The sequence below is a fragment of the Eptesicus fuscus genome, chromosome 12 (genome assembly GCF_027574615.1).
Source record: "Eptesicus fuscus isolate TK198812 chromosome 12, DD_ASM_mEF_20220401, whole genome shotgun sequence".
Taxonomy (NCBI): Eukaryota; Metazoa; Chordata; class Mammalia; order Chiroptera; family Vespertilionidae; genus Eptesicus; species Eptesicus fuscus.
Genome location: NC_072484.1, coordinates 34,737,616 through 34,758,485, shown reverse-complemented (window position 1 = coordinate 34,758,485; position 20,870 = coordinate 34,737,616). Strand labels below are relative to the sequence as shown.

At 45.7% G+C, this 20,870-nt stretch overlaps 1 protein-coding gene across 8 annotated transcripts in view; it reads left to right on the top strand.

Annotated features, from left to right (window-relative positions):
- PIGU (phosphatidylinositol glycan anchor biosynthesis class U) overlaps positions 1–20,870 on the top strand; it is a 93,418-nt gene that overhangs the window by 62,837 nt on the left and 9,711 nt on the right. For 5 of the 8 annotated variants that reach the window (XM_054723987.1, XM_008149711.2, XM_054723990.1 and 2 more), the window contains 4 exons: positions 4,503–4,657; positions 6,249–6,392; positions 9,499–9,623; positions 16,402–16,544. In XM_054723987.1, coding sequence (XP_054579962.1) covers positions 4,503–4,657; positions 6,249–6,392; positions 9,499–9,623; positions 16,402–16,544 — 567 coding nt within the window. The remainder of the gene's footprint in view (positions 1–4,502; positions 4,658–6,248; positions 6,393–9,498; positions 9,624–16,401; positions 16,545–20,870) is intronic. The other 3 variants (XM_054723991.1, XM_054723989.1, XM_054723988.1) reach the window with 3 other exon arrangements.

The following is a 20,870-nucleotide window of genomic DNA, read 5'->3' as shown; positions in this document are numbered from 1 at the left end:
AACCTTGTGTATGTATACTCTTGTATTATTGGAGGTGTATTTTTGAATTCCAGGTAGATTTCTAGAAGTAAATTACTGGATCCAGAGATAAGTACATGTGTAGTTTTGTCAGGTCTTTTCACACTTCCCTCCAGAAGGCATATACTAGTACAAATTTTCTATTCCCACCAGTAAAGTAGGAGAGTGCCTGTTTTCCCACAGGTTCACTAACAAGATGTGTTGTTACATTTAAACATTTTTGCCAGTCTAATCATGAGAAATGATATCTCAGTGTTGTTTTAATTTGCATTTCTCTAAATATAAGTGAATTTGAACATTTTTTTCATATATGTGCATTGTCTGTTTATTCCTTCCCCCACCTCATTCTAAACAAGAACGAGAGATGTCTGACTGCCAGCTTAGGCCCGATCCCCTGGGGAGCAGGCTTAAACCAGCAGGTGGACATCCCCCAAGGGTTCCCAGACTGCGAGAGGGTGCAGGCCAGGCTGAGGGACCCCTGTCCATTGGTTCAAGTTGACTTTAGTGTTTTTCAGGATTCTTTAAAATTTTCCTTGAATAGGTTTTGCACATTTACTGTTAAATTTAAATCTGAGTTTTATTTTCTTTGGTGTTATTATAAATGTGGTTTCATCTACCATTGTGTCCTCTAATTTTTTATTGTTTGTGCATTTGAAAGCTATTTCTGTGTTAATATTTTATCCTGCCATTTCACTGAATTTTTTGGTTATTTTTATCATAAATAGTTATTGCATATATAGAGATACTAATATGATTTCTTGAAGCTGTTTGTGATACATATATTAATAGCTTTCTTATGTTGAACTAACCTTGAATTTTTGGAAAAAACTCAACGTAGTCATAACACAACTTTATAATGATCTTTTTCATGCGTAGCTGAATTATATTATGTAATATTTCATTTAGCACTTTTGCATTTGTATTGATTAAGTGATTTTGGTATCAAGCTTATATTATTTGCTGTGAAAGAGTTAATTTAATATTACAGTCACCTATTCCTTGTATGTTGATAGAACTTTCCTGTAAAACTGGCTGGGCCTGCTCTTTATCAGAAAATTTTCATTACTAATTCAGTTTCTTAAATGGTTATAGGACCATTCAAAATATTTGGTTTCTTCTTGAATTCAACTTTTGGTAATTTTTTATTTGATGCTTTAAGAAAAGTTGGAAGACTAGCTGAAACCAGTTTGGCTCAGTGGATAGAGTGTCGGCCTGCGGACTAAAAGGTCCCAGGTTCGATTCCGGTCAAGGGCATATACATTGGTTGCGGGCACATCCCCAGTAGGAGGTGTGCAGGAGGCAGCTGGTCGATGTTTCTCTCTGATCGATGTTTCTAGCTCTCTATCCCTCTCCCTTCCTCTCTGTAAAAAATCAATAAAATATATTTTAAAAAATGAAAATTTGAAGACTAGAATAATAAATATCTTTCATGTAAACTCTCCAATTATCATTTTGCCACATTTTCTGTATCTTAATAATCTCTGAACGCATAATAATCTGGCCACTCAGTGTATAACCTATATAATAAAAGGCTAATATGCAAATTGTCCCCTTGACCAGGTAAGAGGGAGGGAAGCTGGTTCAGCACCCACCTGTGGTGTGTCTTTTAATTAGGAAGGATATCTTGGCTGTGAAGACCTCCTATAAGGAGTAAGGGGTACCAGCCCCACACCAGGCCCTCAGCACAGGGTTCTAGTGCTGGGAAGAGAAATCCCCATAACTTTAGCCTGTAAAAACCAGCGGGGATTGTGGCTGAGTGATGTAGAAGCTGCCAGAATCCCAGCAGTTCCTCTTAAAGGGCCAGTGCAAAGACTTACTCAGACTCTCTCCCTCTGAGTTCAGCGCTGGATAGTGGCTTAGGGGGATCTAGGGACATACAGAGAGGAACTGGATTGTCTGGCATTTGGGGCAAGAACTCAGGGGCGGTTTTTTCCCAGACAGAGGTGCTCAGAGGGTTCATTGTTCCTATGCTGAGACCTCCCCCATCGCAGAGCTGACTGGCAGCCATATCTGAGTCTCCATCAATTTGGCTCACACTGTTCGCTTTGCCCTGGTGATTCTGAGACCCTGCTCCGTCCAATTTGCAGCCCCACCCAAGCTGTTTGCAGCTGCTTTTCCATATGAATGGCCTGTCATGGCTCAGGCTTTGCTAAACTCTTTCAAACATGCAGCAGCTGGTGTCAGCATGCCCCATAACTCTCAATAAAAGGCACAAGTCCTAGCACTAGAACCAGTCTGCCTTGCTTCACAGCTTGGCCTTGCCTGAGTACTCCAAGCCCAACATGAGTAGCAGCCATCTGCAGATCACTCTGTAACTCCTGCTGGGAGGCCCCAGAGCCAGTGCACCCAATGGACAGCTTCAGACCATACCAGATTACAGCTCTACACATCCACGAGCTACACATTCATGGGGCAGACTCAGTGAGTACCAAAGTCCCACTGAAGCAAATCCTGCTCCATAGGGACTTGTACAGCAGCTCTCCCACTATAGTGGCAGCTGGTCCTCACAGCCAGTTGACCTGGAAGTCAATTTCTCCCAGTGATGCCAACAGCAATCAAGGTTCAACTACAATAAAACTGTGCACACAGCCCACACAGGGGCACACCTAGAGTGACCAGCTCAGGTGACTGGGAAGGCTAAGCCACTGGGCCCTACCGGATACCTACTAAGGATACCTACTACACAGACCACTCTGCCAATTCCAGGAGACATAGCTGCTCTACCTAATACATAGAAACAAACACAGGGAAGCAGCCAAAACACAGAGACAAGCCTTTCACAAATGAAAGAACAGAAGAAATCTTCAGAAAAAGAACTAAATGAAATGGAAGCAAACAATCAACAAGATACAGAGTTCAAAACAATTGTTATAAGGATGCTCAAGGAACTTAATGAGAGCTTCAAGGGACTTAGAGAGAATTTCAAGAACTTTAGTGAGAGCATCAAAGATGAAAAAGGACCACTTAGAAATTAAGCATACACTACCTGAAATAAAGAATAATATACAGGGATTCAACAGTAGAATAGAAGATGCCACCAATCAAATTGTCAATTTGGAATACGAGGAAGCAAAAAACATCAAATCAGAAGGGCAAAAAGAAAAAAGAATCCAAAAATATGAAGATAGTGTAAGGACCCTCTGGGACAACTTCATGCATACCAACATTTGCATTATGAGGTTGCATTATGTGGCTGCCAGAAAGAGAAGACAGAGAGCAAGATATTAAACACCTATTTGAAGAAATAATGACAAAACTTTCCCTACCAGGTGAAAGAAATAGACTTACAAGTCCAGGAAGTGCAGAGAGTCCCAAATAAGAGGAACCCAAAGAGGCCACACCAAGACACATCATAATTAAAATGTCAAAGGTTAAAGACAAAGAGAGAATCTTAAAAGCAGCAAGAGAAAAGCAGTAAGTTACTTTTAAGGGAGTGCCCATACGACTGTCAGCTGATTTCTCAACAGAAACTTTGCAGGCCAAAAAGCAGTGGCAAGAAATACTCTAAGTGATGAATAGCAAGGACCTACAACCAAGATGACTCTACCCAGCAAAGCTATCATTTAGAATTGAAGGTCAGATAAAGAGCTTCACAGACAAGAAAAAGCTGAAGGAGTTCATCACCACGAAACCAGTCTTACATGAAATATTGAAGGGTATTCTTTAAGAAGAGAAAGAAGAGGAAGAAAAAAAGATAAAAATACGAACAATAAAATGGCAGTAAATACATATCTATCAACAATTGATTCTACTAGTAAAAATCAAAATAAACAAGGAGTCTAATGAACAAAGTAAATCCTGTATAATAAAAACCTAATATGCAAATCGACCGAACAGCAAAACTACAGGTCGGTAGCTATGACGCTCCATGTAGGAGCTGCCCCCTGGTGGTCAGTGCACTTCCACAGGGGGAGCACTGCTCAGCCAGAAGCTGGCTCATGGCTGGCAAGCACAGTGGTGGTGGCAGGAGACCCTCTCACCTCCAGGGCAGCACTAAGGACCTCTTGGGTGATGACCATTTGCATATTACATCTTTATTATATAGGATTATGTTTTATAAGATCTCATGAGACCAAATTTATTAAGTATGCTATTTACATGTGCCACTTGGTTACTGGTTTTTGTCTGTTTGATCTATTCAATTATACACTGATGATTAATTTGTCTGTTTTTCCTTTGTAGCTCTGTCCATGTCTGTTTTATATATTTTGAGACTGTGTTATTAGCTACATACAAGTTTAGAAATGTTATATCTTTCTGATGACTAGAACCTTTTATGATTATGGAGCATCCTTATCTCTGTAATACTTTTTATCTGGTAACAGTATAACCAAACTAGTTTTCTTTTAGTTAGTGTTTACCTAGTATAGATTTTCAATCCTTTGACTTTCAACCTTTTTATTTCCTGTGTTTTTTCAGCTTAAGGTGATAACTGCCCTTTATTATTGGCCTCCCTAAATGTACTGTTTTGCCTTCTCTCCTAGCGGCAGTACATACCTGTGAAAGTAAAGAGCAAAGCCTTCTGGATCTTCTCTTGGGAGTATGCCATGATGTACGTGGGAAGCCTAGTGGTAATCATTTGCCTCTCCTTCTTCCTTCTCAGCTCCTGGGATTTCATCCCTGCAGTCTACGGCTTCATGTAAGTAATGACCTCATTAGAAAACTCTGGAAGCTAGTTTGGTTTTCACAACTCCAGCTGGAATCTGAGTGCAAGCAACCACAGGGAGCATCTAGACACCGTGGTCTTCAACATTAGTGTGCATCAGAATTACCTTCAGGGCTTGCTAACACCCCCGTTGCTGGGCCCCACTTTTGAGGTTTTAAGTAAGTCTGAGGTAGGGACCAGTAATTTGCATTTCTAACAAGTTTTCAGCTGATGCTGTTCTGCTGGTCCAGGAAATGCACTTTGAGAACCACTGGTCTAGAGCATATATTTGATCTAGTGCACTCTCTAGGAACATCCAAAGCGACTACCAGCCTCTGCCTAGAAGGTTTTGGTTCAGTCCCTAAGGGGAATGGATGTATTCCTTCACTGCAAGAGGGTCTCTTTAAAATAAAGCCACCTCCCATGTGTCAACCTTTTTAGAAAAAATCAAAATGGGTTTTCAGTAAGAATTCTGCAGACATTTCCAAATGCTCTCTGTATGGTATACTAAAGCAGGTAGCCACTGCTCAAGCTTCAAGGAGCTCACAGTCCAGTGGGGTGGTAGACACTTAAACCAGGGTGGGGAAGGGATCTGAGTGGCAGACTCCCCTTTGGGATTCTGGGCTGCTAATTTGTGTTAAATCCTGGCTGAATATAACAATATCTTAGTAACTTTCAGCTCTTCATGCTCTGCCTTGAATAGGAATTTGTAACGCCTTGGATAGGAGTGAAAAGCCTTTCCTGGTTTTCTGCTGGCCACAGACTGTGTTCTGTACCTCATTTGACAGACGAGGAAATGTAGTTACAGCAGAAGGCAAAGGCTTGCCCTGGGGGAAGCTGTGTTAGTGAAATCTGACCACGAGTGCTTTCCTATTTGTTCTTCATGCTCCATATGTTCCCCTTTTGAAATTGTGAATGACATCAGTTTCCACTCCATATTTTTTCAAATAAAAAATATAATGTAAATTTTTAGAAGAGCCAGAATTGCAGCCAATTTTTATCTGATACAACTCGACAAAAAGTTTTCCAGTTAAACCCGTACTTCTCAAATGAGGTCTGGTATCCTCGCCAGAATCTGCTGGTGATTCCTCAGCCCCTGGAAGTCTCACTGCAGTGGCTCCTGCTGTGGGATGATGAGCAGGAATGGGGAGGAGCAGAATCTTCGAGCTTGTTTCTCTAGGCAAGTCTTTGGAATGCCCCAAATAGATATCGTTCATGTAGAACCCATTCCTCTTTTGTTACAGTACTGAGTATCTCCTAATTTTAAACATATATGTCTTGGCAGTACAATAAGGGCTGGTCTTTTGATTTCTAGCATGAATCCCTGCCTCATTTCAGATATTTGATACATGCCAGAGTTTGGCTCTGCTAACATTTATTATAGGTTATCATTCTCTGCCCCTTGTTTTTGTTAATTAGCTATACCCGGGGTGCCTATAGAGCCCCTCACATCCTGATCTCTGTGGAGACAAAGTCATTCTTCACAGCCCAGTAGTGATCAGCGTCTTCAGGAGAAAACCAGGTTAAAGCAGACCATTTATAACTTTGCTCTCTTTTTTCTCTCCCTTTGTTTTCTTCACTCCAGACTTTCTGTTCCAGATCTCACTCCAAACATTGGTCTTTTTTGGTACTTCTTTGCGGAGATGTTTGAGCACTTCAGCCTCTTCTTTGTGTGTGTGTTTCAGATCAACGTCTTCTTCTACACCATCCCCTTAGCCATAAAGCTGAAGTAAGTGGTTGGGCCTGCTCCTTCTTTGTTCAGAAAACCATTTGTAGCCTTGCAGGTGCCTTTCAGATTGGGAGCATCTGCTATTAGGTTTCTGCCATCTTTGCCCAGGGAACCCTGCCCTCAGTCGCCCTGGGTGTCAGTGGCCATAGCCAGCAATAGAGTCACACATGAGTGCAGGCTGCAGGGAGCACCCTGGTATTTCTCCTGTCCTCACTCTGGGGCACTTGCACCCACACTGCTGCTGAGTCCACTCACTGTTTTGGATAACAGCAGAGGTTGGAGTTGGAGGTTGTCTTTGGAAAAAGTGAATCTTGTTGGGTGTCCTGTATCGGCAGCCCAGTGACAGTTTGCCAAAGGGGACTCACGATGCGTTAGGTGGGAGGTTGGCCACCTGTAGCTCTGTTTAATCTTCTCATCAATTTCCCTCAAAAGGGTTGTCTGTGGAGCTCTCTTCTGCAGTATGACAGAGCTAACATATGCTAACCTAGCTCCATCCCAGGCACCTTTCTCAGTTTTCTGAAAGGTATTCATACCTAACCCTTCCGGTAGCTATTGGACATAGACATTATTTTACGATCATCACTCCCATGTTATACTTGAGGAAATTGACATTCAGAGAAGTGGAGTGATTTTTCCAGAGTCACACAGCTATTAAGCAGTGGAGCTGGGATTCAGACTCAGGTTTGTCTGGCTCCAGAATCTATGCTCAGCCCCTTGATCTGAGAGAGATCACTTATAGTAGCCGCTGGAAATGGTTCTATTATCCTAGCTTCAAAGAAAGGAAAACAGTTACAGCTAAGCCAGGATGGTCCGGGGAGTCTGGGAGAGAGTTTGATTTGGATTTCAAGAGCTTGAGTTCTCTGCTCTGATCTTCCTGCCGTTCCTCATGGCCAGTGAACCAATCCCACTGGGTAAAAGCTCAGAGCTGATGCTTCCTTCTCATGACAGCCTTGGCCTGGCATCTGACAGGAACCCATCCTTCCTTGGCCTGGGCTCCAGAACTCTGGCAGCCTTACCCAGGCAAGCTCTCCAGCTGTCTCTGGACCACATTCCTTGCCCTTGTTCTTGTCAGGCCCGGCCACTGGGCTGAGGGAAGTGGGGAGCCCAGAGCACCCCTCCTCACTCTGTAAAGCTAGCTCTCCGCCAGCTTTCATTATCGGCACATGAAAGGCCACAGATAGCTCCTAGTTAGACAACAGCACCACCATCATGTGAAACCCCCCCCACCCGGCTCAGAAGTAGGAGATAGAGGGTATGAAGATACTGCCCTCCCCCCGCTGCCCTCCTGTGCCCAGATATGAAGCTCCCTGCGGTGTTTGCTTCCAGTGTGGGAACAGGGCCCTTCAAGCCACCTGTCTCTACGCAGTGTTGCAGGAGGTTCTGGTCTCCATGCTTTTTGGCACTACGTTTTTACTGGTCTTTTCTTTTTTTAATATATTTTTATTGATTTCAGAGAGGAAGGGAGAGGAGAGAAAGAAAGAAACATCAATGATGAGAATCATTGATTGGCTGCCTCCTGCATGTGCCCTTGACTGGAATTGAACCTGGGACCCTTCAGTCCGCAGGCCAACGCTCTATCCACTGAGCCAAACCAGCTAGAGCTTTACTAGTCTTTTCAAAGAAATGTTGTAGGTTTTACCAGCTACCTAAAAGCCCAAAGCCAGTGATTTGGGTTATCTTTAGGAAGATGATCACTGAGGTAGATTGAACCCTTAAAAGCTACAGGATTGCGTGACTTTGCCAAGCTGAGTTTCTGTAGTTGCTCTGTAGAAGGATTGGAGTGTTTGGGTGTGTACATGTTTACTGGATTTTCATGTTTGTCAGATATACACCCATTGAGTCACCCTGCCCTTTGACCTGCAAGACAAGAATGCCATTAACCTCTGAAGAAAACCTCCATGAGTTGGGCATCCAGGAACGGTGCAGACGTAGGCCACGTGCAGGTTGCTTAGATGTAGCTAACGAGGGTGTAGATCTGGCCTCTTTCTGTTTGCTTCCCTTTTGCATGTGGTCAGCTCTTGGAGGAACACTGGAGACTGAGCTCTGTCCCCGCCCTGCTGATCAGAGCTGCCCTGCGCTAGGCACTCAGGAGAACAGTCTCGGTGGTGCTTAGGTGTTCTGAAGACAAACCGCTCATTCGCTTCTAGCTAACTCGACTTTTCTGAACCTGATTTCCTCATCTGCACAGTGCAGGTGACAACATTGCCTACCTCGAGGGGCCGTTGAGGTGTAGTGAGGATCACGTGCAACATTGTAAGAAAAGGGCCTAGCACGGAACTTAGCAGAGCAAGGGTTCAGGGAACGGTAACCATTTTGTTATTAGCTTAAGGAAACAAGAATTCCAGTTCCAGCCCTTAAGAGCTGAAAAGCTGCACAGCTCTCACTTCTCTTTCTGGAAAAGAGTTCATCGTAGCTAAGGGTCTGTAGACCCCACTGACCCAATTGCCAGAGAAAAAGCATCAGCAAGGAAGCACTTCCTGCCCTGCGTCCAGTTGTCAGAGGGGCCTCTGGTCAGGGAGACTACCTAATTACAAGCAGTCTTTTAAGCCCAGTAATAAAGAACGGCGACTTCATTTGTTTTTTTCCTTGGTGGCTCCTGGGGGCTGGTTGTGGGGAGGGTGATGGGAAATGTCTCTGTGCGCTGCTTCTCTAGTGTTTGCTGAGCCCTCCTCACCACCTCTGGGCATCTCTGGGTCCCCACAGGTTTTTGTTTGTTTGTTATTAAATAGATTTTTATTGATTTCAGAGAGGAAGGGAGAGGGAGAAATAGAAACTTCAATGATGAGAGAGAATCATTGATTGGCTGCCTCCTGCACACCCCCTACTCGGGATCGAGTCTGCAACCCAGGCATGTGCGCTGACTGGGAATTGACCTATGACCTGGTTCATAGGTTGACACTCAAACACTGAGCCACGACAGCCAGGCCACACAGTTTTTGGCTCTGCTACTTGACCTGGCCCCAGTGTCTTATGGGTAGCAGAGTCAGCCCTTGCCTGAAGTTCCCTGGAGAGTAGTTTTGGGTTTGAGGGATAAAGTCAGGAGTCTCAGGGGTGGGCCTGGTGCCTGACTGATCTCTGTCTGTATGTCTGTCCTGCCCTACCCCAGGGAGCACCCTATCTTCTTCATGTTCATCCAGATTGCCATCATCTCCATCTTCAAGTCCTACCCAACAGTGGGGGATGTGGCCCTCTATATGGCCTTCTTCCCCGTGTGGAACCATCTCTACAGATGTGAGTATTCATTCCTGCCTCTAATCCCCTGGTGGCAGGTATGTGTCAGCCTGGCCTCAGATGAAGCAGCCATGGGAAAAGGAATTGATGGGCATTTGTTATGCCAACAGTACCAGGAGAGAGGCAGTGACATGAGGCACAGTAACTGCCTCCTTGGTGCTATAGACTAATGATGAAAATAAAAATAACTACCATTTATTGAGTACTTACTATGTATCTGGCCATTGTGGTCCTAAGAGTATTATATGCATGAGCTCATTTTATCTTCATACCAGCCTTTGAGGAAAGTATCCCCATTTTGCAGATGAGAAAACTGAGGTACAGAAAGGTAGAACCATTTGTTCAAGGTCACGTGTCTGGTTAGTGGAAGGGCTAGCACTGGAATCCAAATCTGTGAGCCTCTAGCCAATATGTCCAATAGGACTTTCTGTGATGATGAAAATGTCCTATGTCTGCACAGTCCAATAGAGTAGTCACTAGTGTGACTAAGAAACTGAATTTTTAATTCAGATTAAATTAAACTTAAGAAGCCATAATATGAAGGCTATCATATTAGTACAATGATAGACCTAGGGCTTTGAACCATTTCTAAGAACTGCACTCAAAGTTCTATAGAAAACAGATGGGCAATACCAGATTTCCTGCCTACATGAAGACCCCTTTAATCTCTGATCATCCCCTGCTCAGAAGATGACTGAGTGGTGATCGAGTTGTGCTTCCTAGCCCCCAGTGTTTCCCTTAGGGGCTCTCAGCCCTCTGTGTGGGTTCTTTTCAGTGTTTGTGGGCTCTGTAGGCTCATGACTCACTTGCCTCTGTATCCCTAACACCTAGGATCAAACCTGACACACAGCACAACTCGGCAAATGTTTGTGGATGGGGGTTTTAAACCTCTAATAAAGAGGCCGTGTCAGCGGCCCAACACCACCTGATTCTCTAACCAGAATGGAAAGGAAGCTGTTGAACTTTCCTTGCCTACAGTGGGTGTATAGCAAGGTGTCAAGAATGAATTCTGAAGGGCAGGCTTCAGAGGAAGTGACTCTTTATTGTTGTTTTGGGGCTGTCTGGGAGTCAACCAGGAAGTGAAACTGACCAGCTGCCAGAAAGAAACCTACCTGTAAGAGTGGGCCTCTGAGCAAGGTAAACATCTAAGTGGGCGGGCCAAGCAGGCCTGCTCTTGCAGGTGATGGCCTGGTGGGGCGATGACCAGTCCTGCCTGACTGGGAGGAGGAAGTGGCATCTTCTGCCTGTGACATCCTCATTGCACAGATAAGAATCACCCAGCCCAGTGGGCTCAGGGTCAGATTGGGGCCCCTTGGCAGAGAGTAGCTAATGACAAATCATGAAGCCACCAAACACGTGAACATACCCCAGTTTGTGACATAATGGGTCCTGGGGACATCGCCTCTTTCCCTGAAAGTAGAGTACTTATTTTCTTAGCTATCTATCCTACACAGAGCATCTCTCCCTCAGGTAACATCTTTCATCCCATATTGCTGAACAGTCTGGCCCAAATGGGCCTGAGTCTTATTTCTGGCTTTCCTGTGTGTTTAAAGGCAAATCATTTAACCTTTCTGGGCCTCCCATTTTTTCATCTGTCAAATGGGGAGGATATCAGGAGTGTTTTAAGTTTGAGACAGTGTAAATATAAACAGCACTATAGTTATTATCAGAAGTAATAATTATGTGGGGAAGGAGGTCTTCTGCATAGTTCCATGATCAAAGTTTCAGGCTTGGTAGCCAGAGTCATTCAGAGTCATTCAAATAAACATACTCTTCAGAACTTGAAATAAGCTATTTTATGCCCTCTGGGGTGATGAGGCACAAAAAATAAGGATGGAGTTTCCAGGAACCTGGATGATCTAATAGATGCTGTTGCTGGCAGGCTGGGCAATTTCAGCTGTCTGAAGGCCCTGCAGACAGGGTTGGCTGCCGTCCCTCCGTGCCGAGCGCCGGCAGCAGAGGACTCACGCTTGGGGTGTCTGTTTGGGGCATGACAGCTGTGCGTCATGACACCCAGTGAGGAATGTCTTCAGCCTGGTCCTGAGAACCTGTGAGTGGAGGCTTTGAGAAGACTTTAAGCCTAAATTGAATATATTCAGACTTTTAATGTGGTTAAGAATTCAGTTTAAACGTTAGTTACCAGTGCTAACATGTTCACCTTTTTGTTTTCCTGTCCTGCTCAGGGGGGAGAAGAGGCACAGGGGCCCTTCCCTGAGTGTAGGCCCCAGACACTCCAGGACTCTGTGGTGCCTGGGGCCAGGATGAGTCATAGGACACACAATTGTGGTGTTAGGGAACAGCCTGCTGGCAGAGCCCTTGCCACCTGCCTAGGTCCAGCTGAAAAAGCCAGTTACCAAAGGGCTGGATTTTGTGTGTTTTATTTTGTTTTTATTGACTATTATATAAATATAAAATACTATTGATAAAAATAAATATAAATTATAAAAGAATAATAATACAATAAATTCCCATGTACCTAGCACCTAGTTTAAGAAAGGAAATGACACCCTAGCTGGTTTGCTCAGTGGGTAGAGCATCAGCCTGCAGACTGAGGGGTCCCAGGTTCAATTCTGGTCAAGGGCACCTACCTCAGTTGCAGGCTTCATCCTCAGCCCTGGTTGGGGCCCATGCGGAAGGCGACCAATCGATGTGTCTCTCACATCGATGTTTCTCTCTGTCTCTCCCTCTCCCTTCCACTGTCTATAAAAATCAATGGAAAAATATCCTTGGGTGAGGACTAACAAGAAAGAAAGAGAGAGAGAGAAAGGGAGAAAGGGAAGGGGGAAAGGAGAGAGGGAAAGGAAAGGAGGAAAGAAGGAAGAAAGAAAGAAAAGGAAAGGAAGGGAAGGAAGAAAGGGAACGACCCCATGACCTTTGAAATCCTTAAATCCCCTCTGTGCTCCTCCCGATGGGACTGGAATTTTATTTCTGAATGTCTGAGGCTTAGAGAGAGAGTGACTTGCCCGAAGTTTCAGTTTGTCAATAGTGGAGCCAGAGATTGGACGAGCCAACCCAGTGAATGCAGTGGGAAACCTGATTCCATCGGGCCTGGCAAGTCTCATGAAGGGTGAACCCTTTCGTCTCACTAGGCCCTGGTCATCTCTGACATCTCTGACACCTCCTGGTGCCTGGAACAAGCTGTCCTGTGCCCTGGGTCCCTACTGCATCTTCTCTGGCATACAGCTTTAATCCTCTGGCCCGCCAGCCAGCAGGAGTGAGGAGCAGCTCCCCAGTCCTGCAAAGGTCACCGCAGGCCAGAAGCCAGCTGGATGCTGGTGACATTTCCTCCAGGCACATGGGAATGTGTCTTTGCAGGTCTTCATAATTGCACCCAGGAGCTGCCTGTGAGCCTCTCTCAGTCTCTGTGCACTAGGTCACCTTCTTGTCGCCTGATCTGAAGTCCAGAGTGGCTGGAGGCACGGAATAAAGACCCACCTGGGCTGTCAGGCCCCCAGAGTTCTCTTTCAGGAAAAATGTATATTCTTTTTAGCAAAATAATTTCCAGAGAGCGAGAAAGAACACTGAAATGTAAATAGTGATATCGAAGTGGAGCAATGATAAATAGGTTTATTATTTCTCGAGGCTGTAACATTGCTTAATAATAACAACATCAACAATAATAATTCTCAGTGCACACATCCCTTTTCCAGACTTCCTGTTCTGGGAGAGAGGATGAGAGGTCTCAGGAAGGCTTTAACCTGTCAGCTGTGAAAGCCCAGAATTGTGGAAATTTCACATCAGAAAAGAGGACCTCAGAAGCCCTCCAGGCCAGTGTTTCTAAATTGTGGGATTTCAAAGACCACTAAAATTTCAGAAAACTCTGATGACAGAGTTGCCAACTTTTTATTTTACTGATGACATTCAAACAGCCAACTACCAGCCCTCGCCAGTGTAGTGAAGTAGGTTGAGCATCACCCAGTGCACCAAAATGTCACCAGTTCGATCCCTGGTCAGGGTGCGTGCGGGAGGCAACCAATGGAAGTTTCTCTCTCTCTGCCTCTCTCTCTAAAATCAATACAAACGTGTTTGTTTGTTTGTTTTTTAAAAAAAAACAGTCAACTACCAACCATTCATTTTCATTTCATAAAAGAGAGGACTTTTTACAAAAGCAACAACCAGCAACAAAAAAACGTGTCATTTCTCAATAAGAATGAACCATAAATTGAAAGCATTCAGCTTTCATGAGAACTTTGAACTATCTGTCCTGGTCATTCTCCCTGTGACAGTGATGTCTCTGTTGCAGACTGCTGCGTGTCTCCTCTTTGTAAGGTCTACAGCTGTGATCCAGTGGTTCACAGCTGTGGCTGCATATTGGAATCGGGGGAAGATATTTTATATTATTTTATTTTATTTTTATGGGGTAAGCTTTTAGAAATTATTATGAACCCATCCCTAGAGACTCTGGTTTACTTAATGTGGCTTCCACAGATTATTTCATTTTGCAACCAAAATTGAGAACCGTGTGTAAGCCATTCTCCTTCCCAATGCATGAAACCCCCACAATAGCATTTCAGCCAAGTCTTTGCACAGCTGATATCAACAGCCCCAAAATTCTGACTTAGGAGAAGGGATTCCCTGAAGGTCAGGATCAGATTGGGGAAGGGAACTGTGATTCATTAAATGCCCACCATTACCTGACTCAGTGCAAAGGTTTTTTTGTGTTGTTTTTATTTATTTTTTATTTTTTAATTTAATTTTATTTTGTTGTGTTTTTTGTTGTTGTTGTTGTTGTTAATCCTCACCCAAGGATATTTTTCCATTTTTTTTTTTCTTTTTTCTTTCTTAGGAAGAGTAGAAGAGAGAGGGAAAGACAGAGAGAAATATCGATGTGAGAGAAACACATCGATTGGTTTGCCTCCGACCAGGGTCAGGGCCCTAGGAGCCTGCAACCAAGGTACGTGCCCTTGATCAGGATCGAACCCGGGACTCTTTGGTCCGCAGGCCAACACTCTATCCACTGAGCCAAACTGGCTGGGGCTTTTCTGTGTTTTTTAAGGTATTCTTTTTTTTTTTTTTTTTTTAATTGATTTCAGAGAGGAAGGGAGCAGGAGAGAGAAATAGAAACATCAGTGATGAGAGAGAAACATCAATTGGCTGCCTTCTGCATGCCCCACACTGGAGATTGCGCCCACAACCCGAGCATGCGCCCTGACCAGTAATCAAACCGTGACCTCCTGGTTCATAGGTCGATGCTCAATCACTGAGCCACGCCGGCTGGGCAAGGTATTCTTTTAATTAATTTATTTTAAATAATATTTCTTAGTTCACTTAAAAATACAATAAAGTGTAAAGAAAGAAATAAAAAAATTAGCATATAATCTTACTTTCAGAGTTGAATTAGAAGGGGAAAAAAAGCACTGTGGAGTAGGCAGAATAATGCCCCCTTCTTACCTCCCACAACGATGTTCACATCATAATCCCCCAAACCTGTGATTATATCACCTTCCATTGGCCAAAAGACCTTCAGGTGGGAGAGTAGTCTGGAATGTCCAGGTGGGCCCAATGTAATCAGGTGGGAGCCAGGGGTATATGGGAAATCTCTGAACCTTCCTCTCCATTTTGCTGAGAATCCACAACTGCTCTAAAAACTAGTCTGTTTTTTGTTTGTTTGTTTGTTTGTTTTAATCCTCACCCGAGGATATCTTTCCATTGATTTCTAGAGTGAGTTGAAGGGAAGGGGAGAGAGAAAGAGAAAAATCTATGTGAGAGACACATCGATTAGTTCCCTCCTGCATGCACCCGAACTCCTACTGGAGCTGGGGACCTGCAACTCTTCGGTCCAATGGCCGATCCTCTAACCACTCAGGACTAAAGACTGTTTTTTTTAAAGAAGTGGTGAGGGAGTCAGGAGAGGAGTTCAGAGTGATGCAATGTGAGAAGGACTTAATTCGACATTGCTGGTTGAAGATGGAGGGGTCATGAGCCAAGCACGCAGGCGGCCTCTACCCACTACACAGCCAAGCAAGCGGGTTTCCCCTGGAGCCTCCAGAGGGAATGCAGCCCTGAAGGTACCTTGTTTTTAGCCTGTGTGACCCATTTTGGACTTCTGGCCTCTGGATCTGTGAGAGAGTGAGTTATATTGTTGAAGCCACTGCGTTTGTGGTAATTTGTTCTAGCAGAATAGAAAACACAGTAATCCGTCTGTGCCAGGTTTTCCTGTTCAATCCATGTAACACTCCTATGGAATTGGCGTTTTAGTCTTGTTTAGAGATGGGGAAGCCGAGACTCAGAGGAGCTTGCTGACAAAGCAGGAATTTTAACCAAGGTCTCTCAAGCAAAGGGAGTCTGTGCCCCACTGTCACGCTGTCTCCCCTCCAGCTGAAGGCACCTGCCTGCCCGGCCTAGCAGGCCTCCCTGGGGCTCCGTGGAGAGCTTCTCCTCAGTGGAATTCCGCATTCCCTCGGGGTGGTGTGATGTTGGGGGGGAGGTGTAAAAAAGAGGTGTTTAAATCACCTAAGGAAGAGTGAGGGACATTTGAAGAGCAAGACAGGAGACCTAAAACATGAAGTAAGCAGGATGGAATATGTGTCTCTAGGGCCCTCTGAGATTGGGGTAGAGAGCATGTCTTGCTGCCCAGAGGCACAGGAGGAGGTAGAGTCCAAATCAAGGACCTCCCATTGGCTTTTGGCACAGGGAACCATGACTCAAGGGTCTTAGGTTAGCACCCAGTGCCTCTGAGTAGCAAGGGGAAAGGGATGTTCTGCATTGGGCTCTCCCTGGGCCTCTCCATCCTGCAGAGAATCAGCACTGGGCTCATTGTGACCATCTGTCTTTGCAGTCCTGCGGAACATCTTTGTCCTCGGCTGCATCCTTATTGTCTGCTCCCTGCTCTTCCCTGTCCTGTGGCACCTCTGGATTTACGCAGGAAGTGCCAACTCCAATTTCTTTTATGCCATCACACTGACCTTCAACGTTGGGCAGGTAAGAGTTAAGGGGGGCATGGAACAGGGATTCATTTTGTATTCTCAGACATTTGACCTAGGCTGTGGGTTCTGCAAACCAGGGGTTTGGATGTGAATGAGGGGACAGTTCCTCCCCTCAAGTAGCTCATTGTCTGGTAGAGAAGATTGGGACATGAGAGCAACGGGAAAACTGCATCTGCTAACATTTATTGGGCTTCATGCTGAGCCATTGCCTCGTTGAATTCTCACAGCAAGCCTGTGCCATAGTGTTGCCCCTATTTTGTAAATGGGAATCGAGCCCTGGCCGGTTTGGCTCAGTGGATGGATCGTCAGCCTGCAGACCGAAGGGTCCTGGGTTCAATTCTGGTCACGGGCACATACCTCGGTTGCAGGCTCCTTCCCGGCCTGGGTCCTGGTCGGGGCGCATGTAGAAGGCAACCAATCGATGTGTTTCTCTCACATTGATATTTCTCTCTGTCTTGCCCTCTCTCTTCCACTCTCTTTAAAAATCAATGGAGAAGTATCCTTGGATGAAGATTTTAAAAAACAAACAAAAACAACAAATGGGAATCAAGGCTCATGTAGGTTGCCTCTTGCCCAAGGTCACTGGAGGAGCCAAGAACAAAATGTAGGGAAGGCTTGGTTTCTGAGACCACCCTCTTTCTGTAACAGTGCCTGGGCTGCATGGCACCGAGTGAGTGCACCGTGTGAGGGTGGGGAGGGCAGGAGCAGGGGGAGGAGAGGCTCTGGGGACAGCAGAAGCAAAGACAGGGACCTGAGAAATGGTTGGGTCTAGCTACTGGGTGAGTCTGGAGTGCAAACTGCATGGCTGTGAGTAGCAGGAGAGGAGGCCATGGGGTCACTAAATGAGAAGTACCAGCAAGGAGCCCAGCCCTCCCTGACCCAGGGCAAGCCTCCCCCTTGTGCTGTAGAGCAGTGGTTTTCAGCAGCAGAATCACTGGGGGGGAGCTTGTTAATCTGTATTAAATTATGTAGTTATATCTGACTGTTACCATTACATGGCTTTGATTGTCAGTAAAATAAGCAGATTTTCTAATCCTACTTCCACAGATGTTGACTCAGTAGATGTGGAAAACGGTCAGAAATTTGATGTTTTCACAAGCTCTTCCAGAGATTCTGTTTCAGGTGGATGAGCAAACACCTCCAAAGGTCCCTGTCCGTTGTGCTGCATCCTCTCGGGACGGCTCTGTCCTCATCGTGGAGGTCCTGTGGGATCCGTTGTACCGTTTACCATTTCATTTGCCATTGGCACAGCCAGGCGTTTCCTGTGCATAATGGGCTGGGAGGGAAGCAGGGCTAGCTGGGCAGCCTATGATGGCACTGAGTAACCCCAGGGGGAGGCTTGCCTCCAAGGTTAGCTGCTGGGAAAAAGGGGGGAGTTCGGGCTTTTGCAGTGAGTGATGGGTCTGGTATTTCCTGCATGGACATTTCTGGGCAATTAATGTCCAGCCCAGCTATTTATCTTGATTTGTGAACAACAGGAAGAGTGATGAAGGGCCTGTGGCCTGGGTGGGAGCAGGCCTGTCACACAGCAGTTATTGATGGTGGGTGCTCAGCACCTCCTACCTCGGACCTGCAGGATTCGACTTCATGTCTTGGAGGAATCTGGAGGGCTGCTCTGGCTCTTCGGTCTTTCTAAAACCCCTTCCTTTTCTTCTGAAAGTGATGACTGGCATGTGAGGGCATTGGGCCTGCCCTGGACGCTGGGAGCTTGGGGAGCGCCACTGAAATAGTCCCCAGCTTGTTGTCCAGTCATGAGTGCCAGGTGTGGGCCAGCGGTGGGATTGCAGTGATGAAGAAGCATCTGTGGAACCTGCCAGATAACAGCTTTCTATGTGCTGCCTTTGGCACCTTTATGAAGCAAGGGTTGCTGTAAATGGCATGGAGATCTCGGCAAGTGGTCAAGTGCCATTAAAGGCAAGAGGAACTGAATTGTTGGGACAGGAGGATGGAACTGGGGGGTAGGAAGCAAAGGCTGGGTAGATGAAGTGTTTTAATGACTCAGCTACAGTGAAAAACCAGGCTGAATTTTTGGCATTGCCTTTTACCTTTTTTTAAAAAAAAAACTTAAGCTGAAATCGGTTTGGCTCAGTGGATAGAACGTCGGCCTGCGGACTCAAGGGTCCCAGGTTCGATTCCGGTCAAGGGCATGTACCTTGGTTGCGGGCACATCCCCGGTAGGGGGTGTGCAAGAGGCAGCTGATCGATGTTTCTCTCTCATCGATGTTTCTAACTCTCTATCCCTCTCTCTTCCTCTCTGTAAAAAATCAATAAAATATATTTTTTAAAAAAACTTAAAAAAATTTTTTTTCAATATATTTTTATTGATTTCAGAGAGGAAGTGAGAAGGAGAGAGAGAGAGAGAGGAGAGAGAGAGAGAGAAACATCAATGATGAGAGAGAATCATTGATCAGCTACCTCCTGCACGCCCCTCACTAGAGATCGAGCCTGCAACCCGGGCATGTGCCCTTGACTAGAATTGAAACTGGGACCCTTTCAGTCCACAGGCCAATGCTCTATCCACTGAGCCAAACCAGCTAGGGCTAAAATGTGTTTTTAATCATACAAGTAATACATGAATTCATTATTGCTAGGGAAAAGAAGTCAACATAGAAACATATGGAATGAAAATTGGAGATCCGCCTGGGCCCTATCCCTTGCCCCGTGCAGCTGTGATCACTGGGGTCAGTCTGGTGTGTGTCTGCCGACGTCCCCTGTGCATACATACATACACACACACAAGAGCTTTTTTGTTTATATAAAGAAATCACATCCTGCACTGATGTTTTTCACTTAGTGATCTGATCTCGCGATAATTTTTTAATGGCTCCGATATCCCATGGTTAGGATGTACCATGATGTATCGTGATGGACATCGAGGTTGCTTCTGATTGTTTTGCTATAAATGGAAGAGTATTGTTTTGCGTATCCCTTCGCGTACTCTTGTATAGGCATGCCAGTATTTTCTTAGGATAGGTTGCAGGGGGTGGAATTTGCTGAAGCAGAGGGCATATACATTGTACATTTGGCCAGATATTGCCAGTTTGCCCTTCAGACAGGTCAGACCAACCTCCGGGCTTCCCAACAGTGGTCCAAGGGACCGTAAGCTGTGGTTTGTTCAAGCACAGCCAGCACAATGTGTCATCGGCCCCTGGGATCTGGGCTCTGTGGCTCTGAGCCAGAGACAACTCTGTGGGGTCAGATGCTTCCGGGGCTGCTGGCGTGGGGCTCCGTGCTGCCACCACCAGCTCACTGAAGGGGCTTGTCAGGTGGGGGCCCTTATTCACCAAGGCAGCCACTCAAGTCATATTGCTGCCTGGGAGCACCGGCTGAGGTGGAAGAGCAGCCCTTGTCATGAGGGTTATTCTTACCCCTGCCCTCGCACCTGTTGGTAGTCACAGGGTTTAAATCTGAGACATTCGGAATTTTAGTATGAGTTAAATGTCACCTCCTCAGAGAGGCCTTTCATGAGGTTCCCCTGCCCCGCTGTCTCTTTCTTAGCCCCCTTCATAGCACTTACCCAGTCTATAACTAGATTATTTATTCTTCTCTCTCTGCCTGTGAGCTTCATAAAGGCAGAGATTGGCCTGTCCTGCCCACTGCAGGGTCCCCAGCTACCAGTGCTTGGTACAGAGCATTGTTTAGCAAATATTTGTTGAATGAATGAATGAACCAAAGATAGCCAGGGGGAACATCATGTGATTAATGGCCAAATGTGCAGAGTAAGCACTGGAGGAATCTAGAGGGAGCAGATACCTTTCCTGTTGTGAGCGGTCCAGGGAGGCCACAGGGAATGAGGAGTAGGAACGGGACCTTACAGACTCCGAGAGTGAGAGGGGAGGGGAGATCACCTAGGAGGTGGGCAGGAGGGCGCCAAGTCACCCCCAGTGGCTAAGGTCAGTGGGTGGCTGCTCTGCCCACAACCCTTCTCCAGCTTCTGCCTCCACAGCACCAGGCTCCTCTGCTTCAGTCTGACCTGTAGTCAGTGTTGCCATTGAAAAGTATGACATTCAGGGACGTGTCCCAGTCCCAAAGCTAGCTCTTCGCAGCTCTCCTAGCTGGGACGGTGCCAGAGTCACTGGTCCTCCTCCTCCTCTCCCTGGGCAAGACAGACCAGAGCTATCCTGAGAACTGGATGAGTGTGGATTTTCAGCAGGCGACCAGAGCCAGGCCGTCATTGCTGAATCAGGAGCTGAATATAGGGAACATCTTGGCCTGTAGATTTTAAGCCCTGCTCTGTTAGAGTTGGTCAGTGCCATACCCTATAATAGAACAAATTATTGGTAGATTATTAGTTTCACCAGCAGGTAAACCACTAGTGACC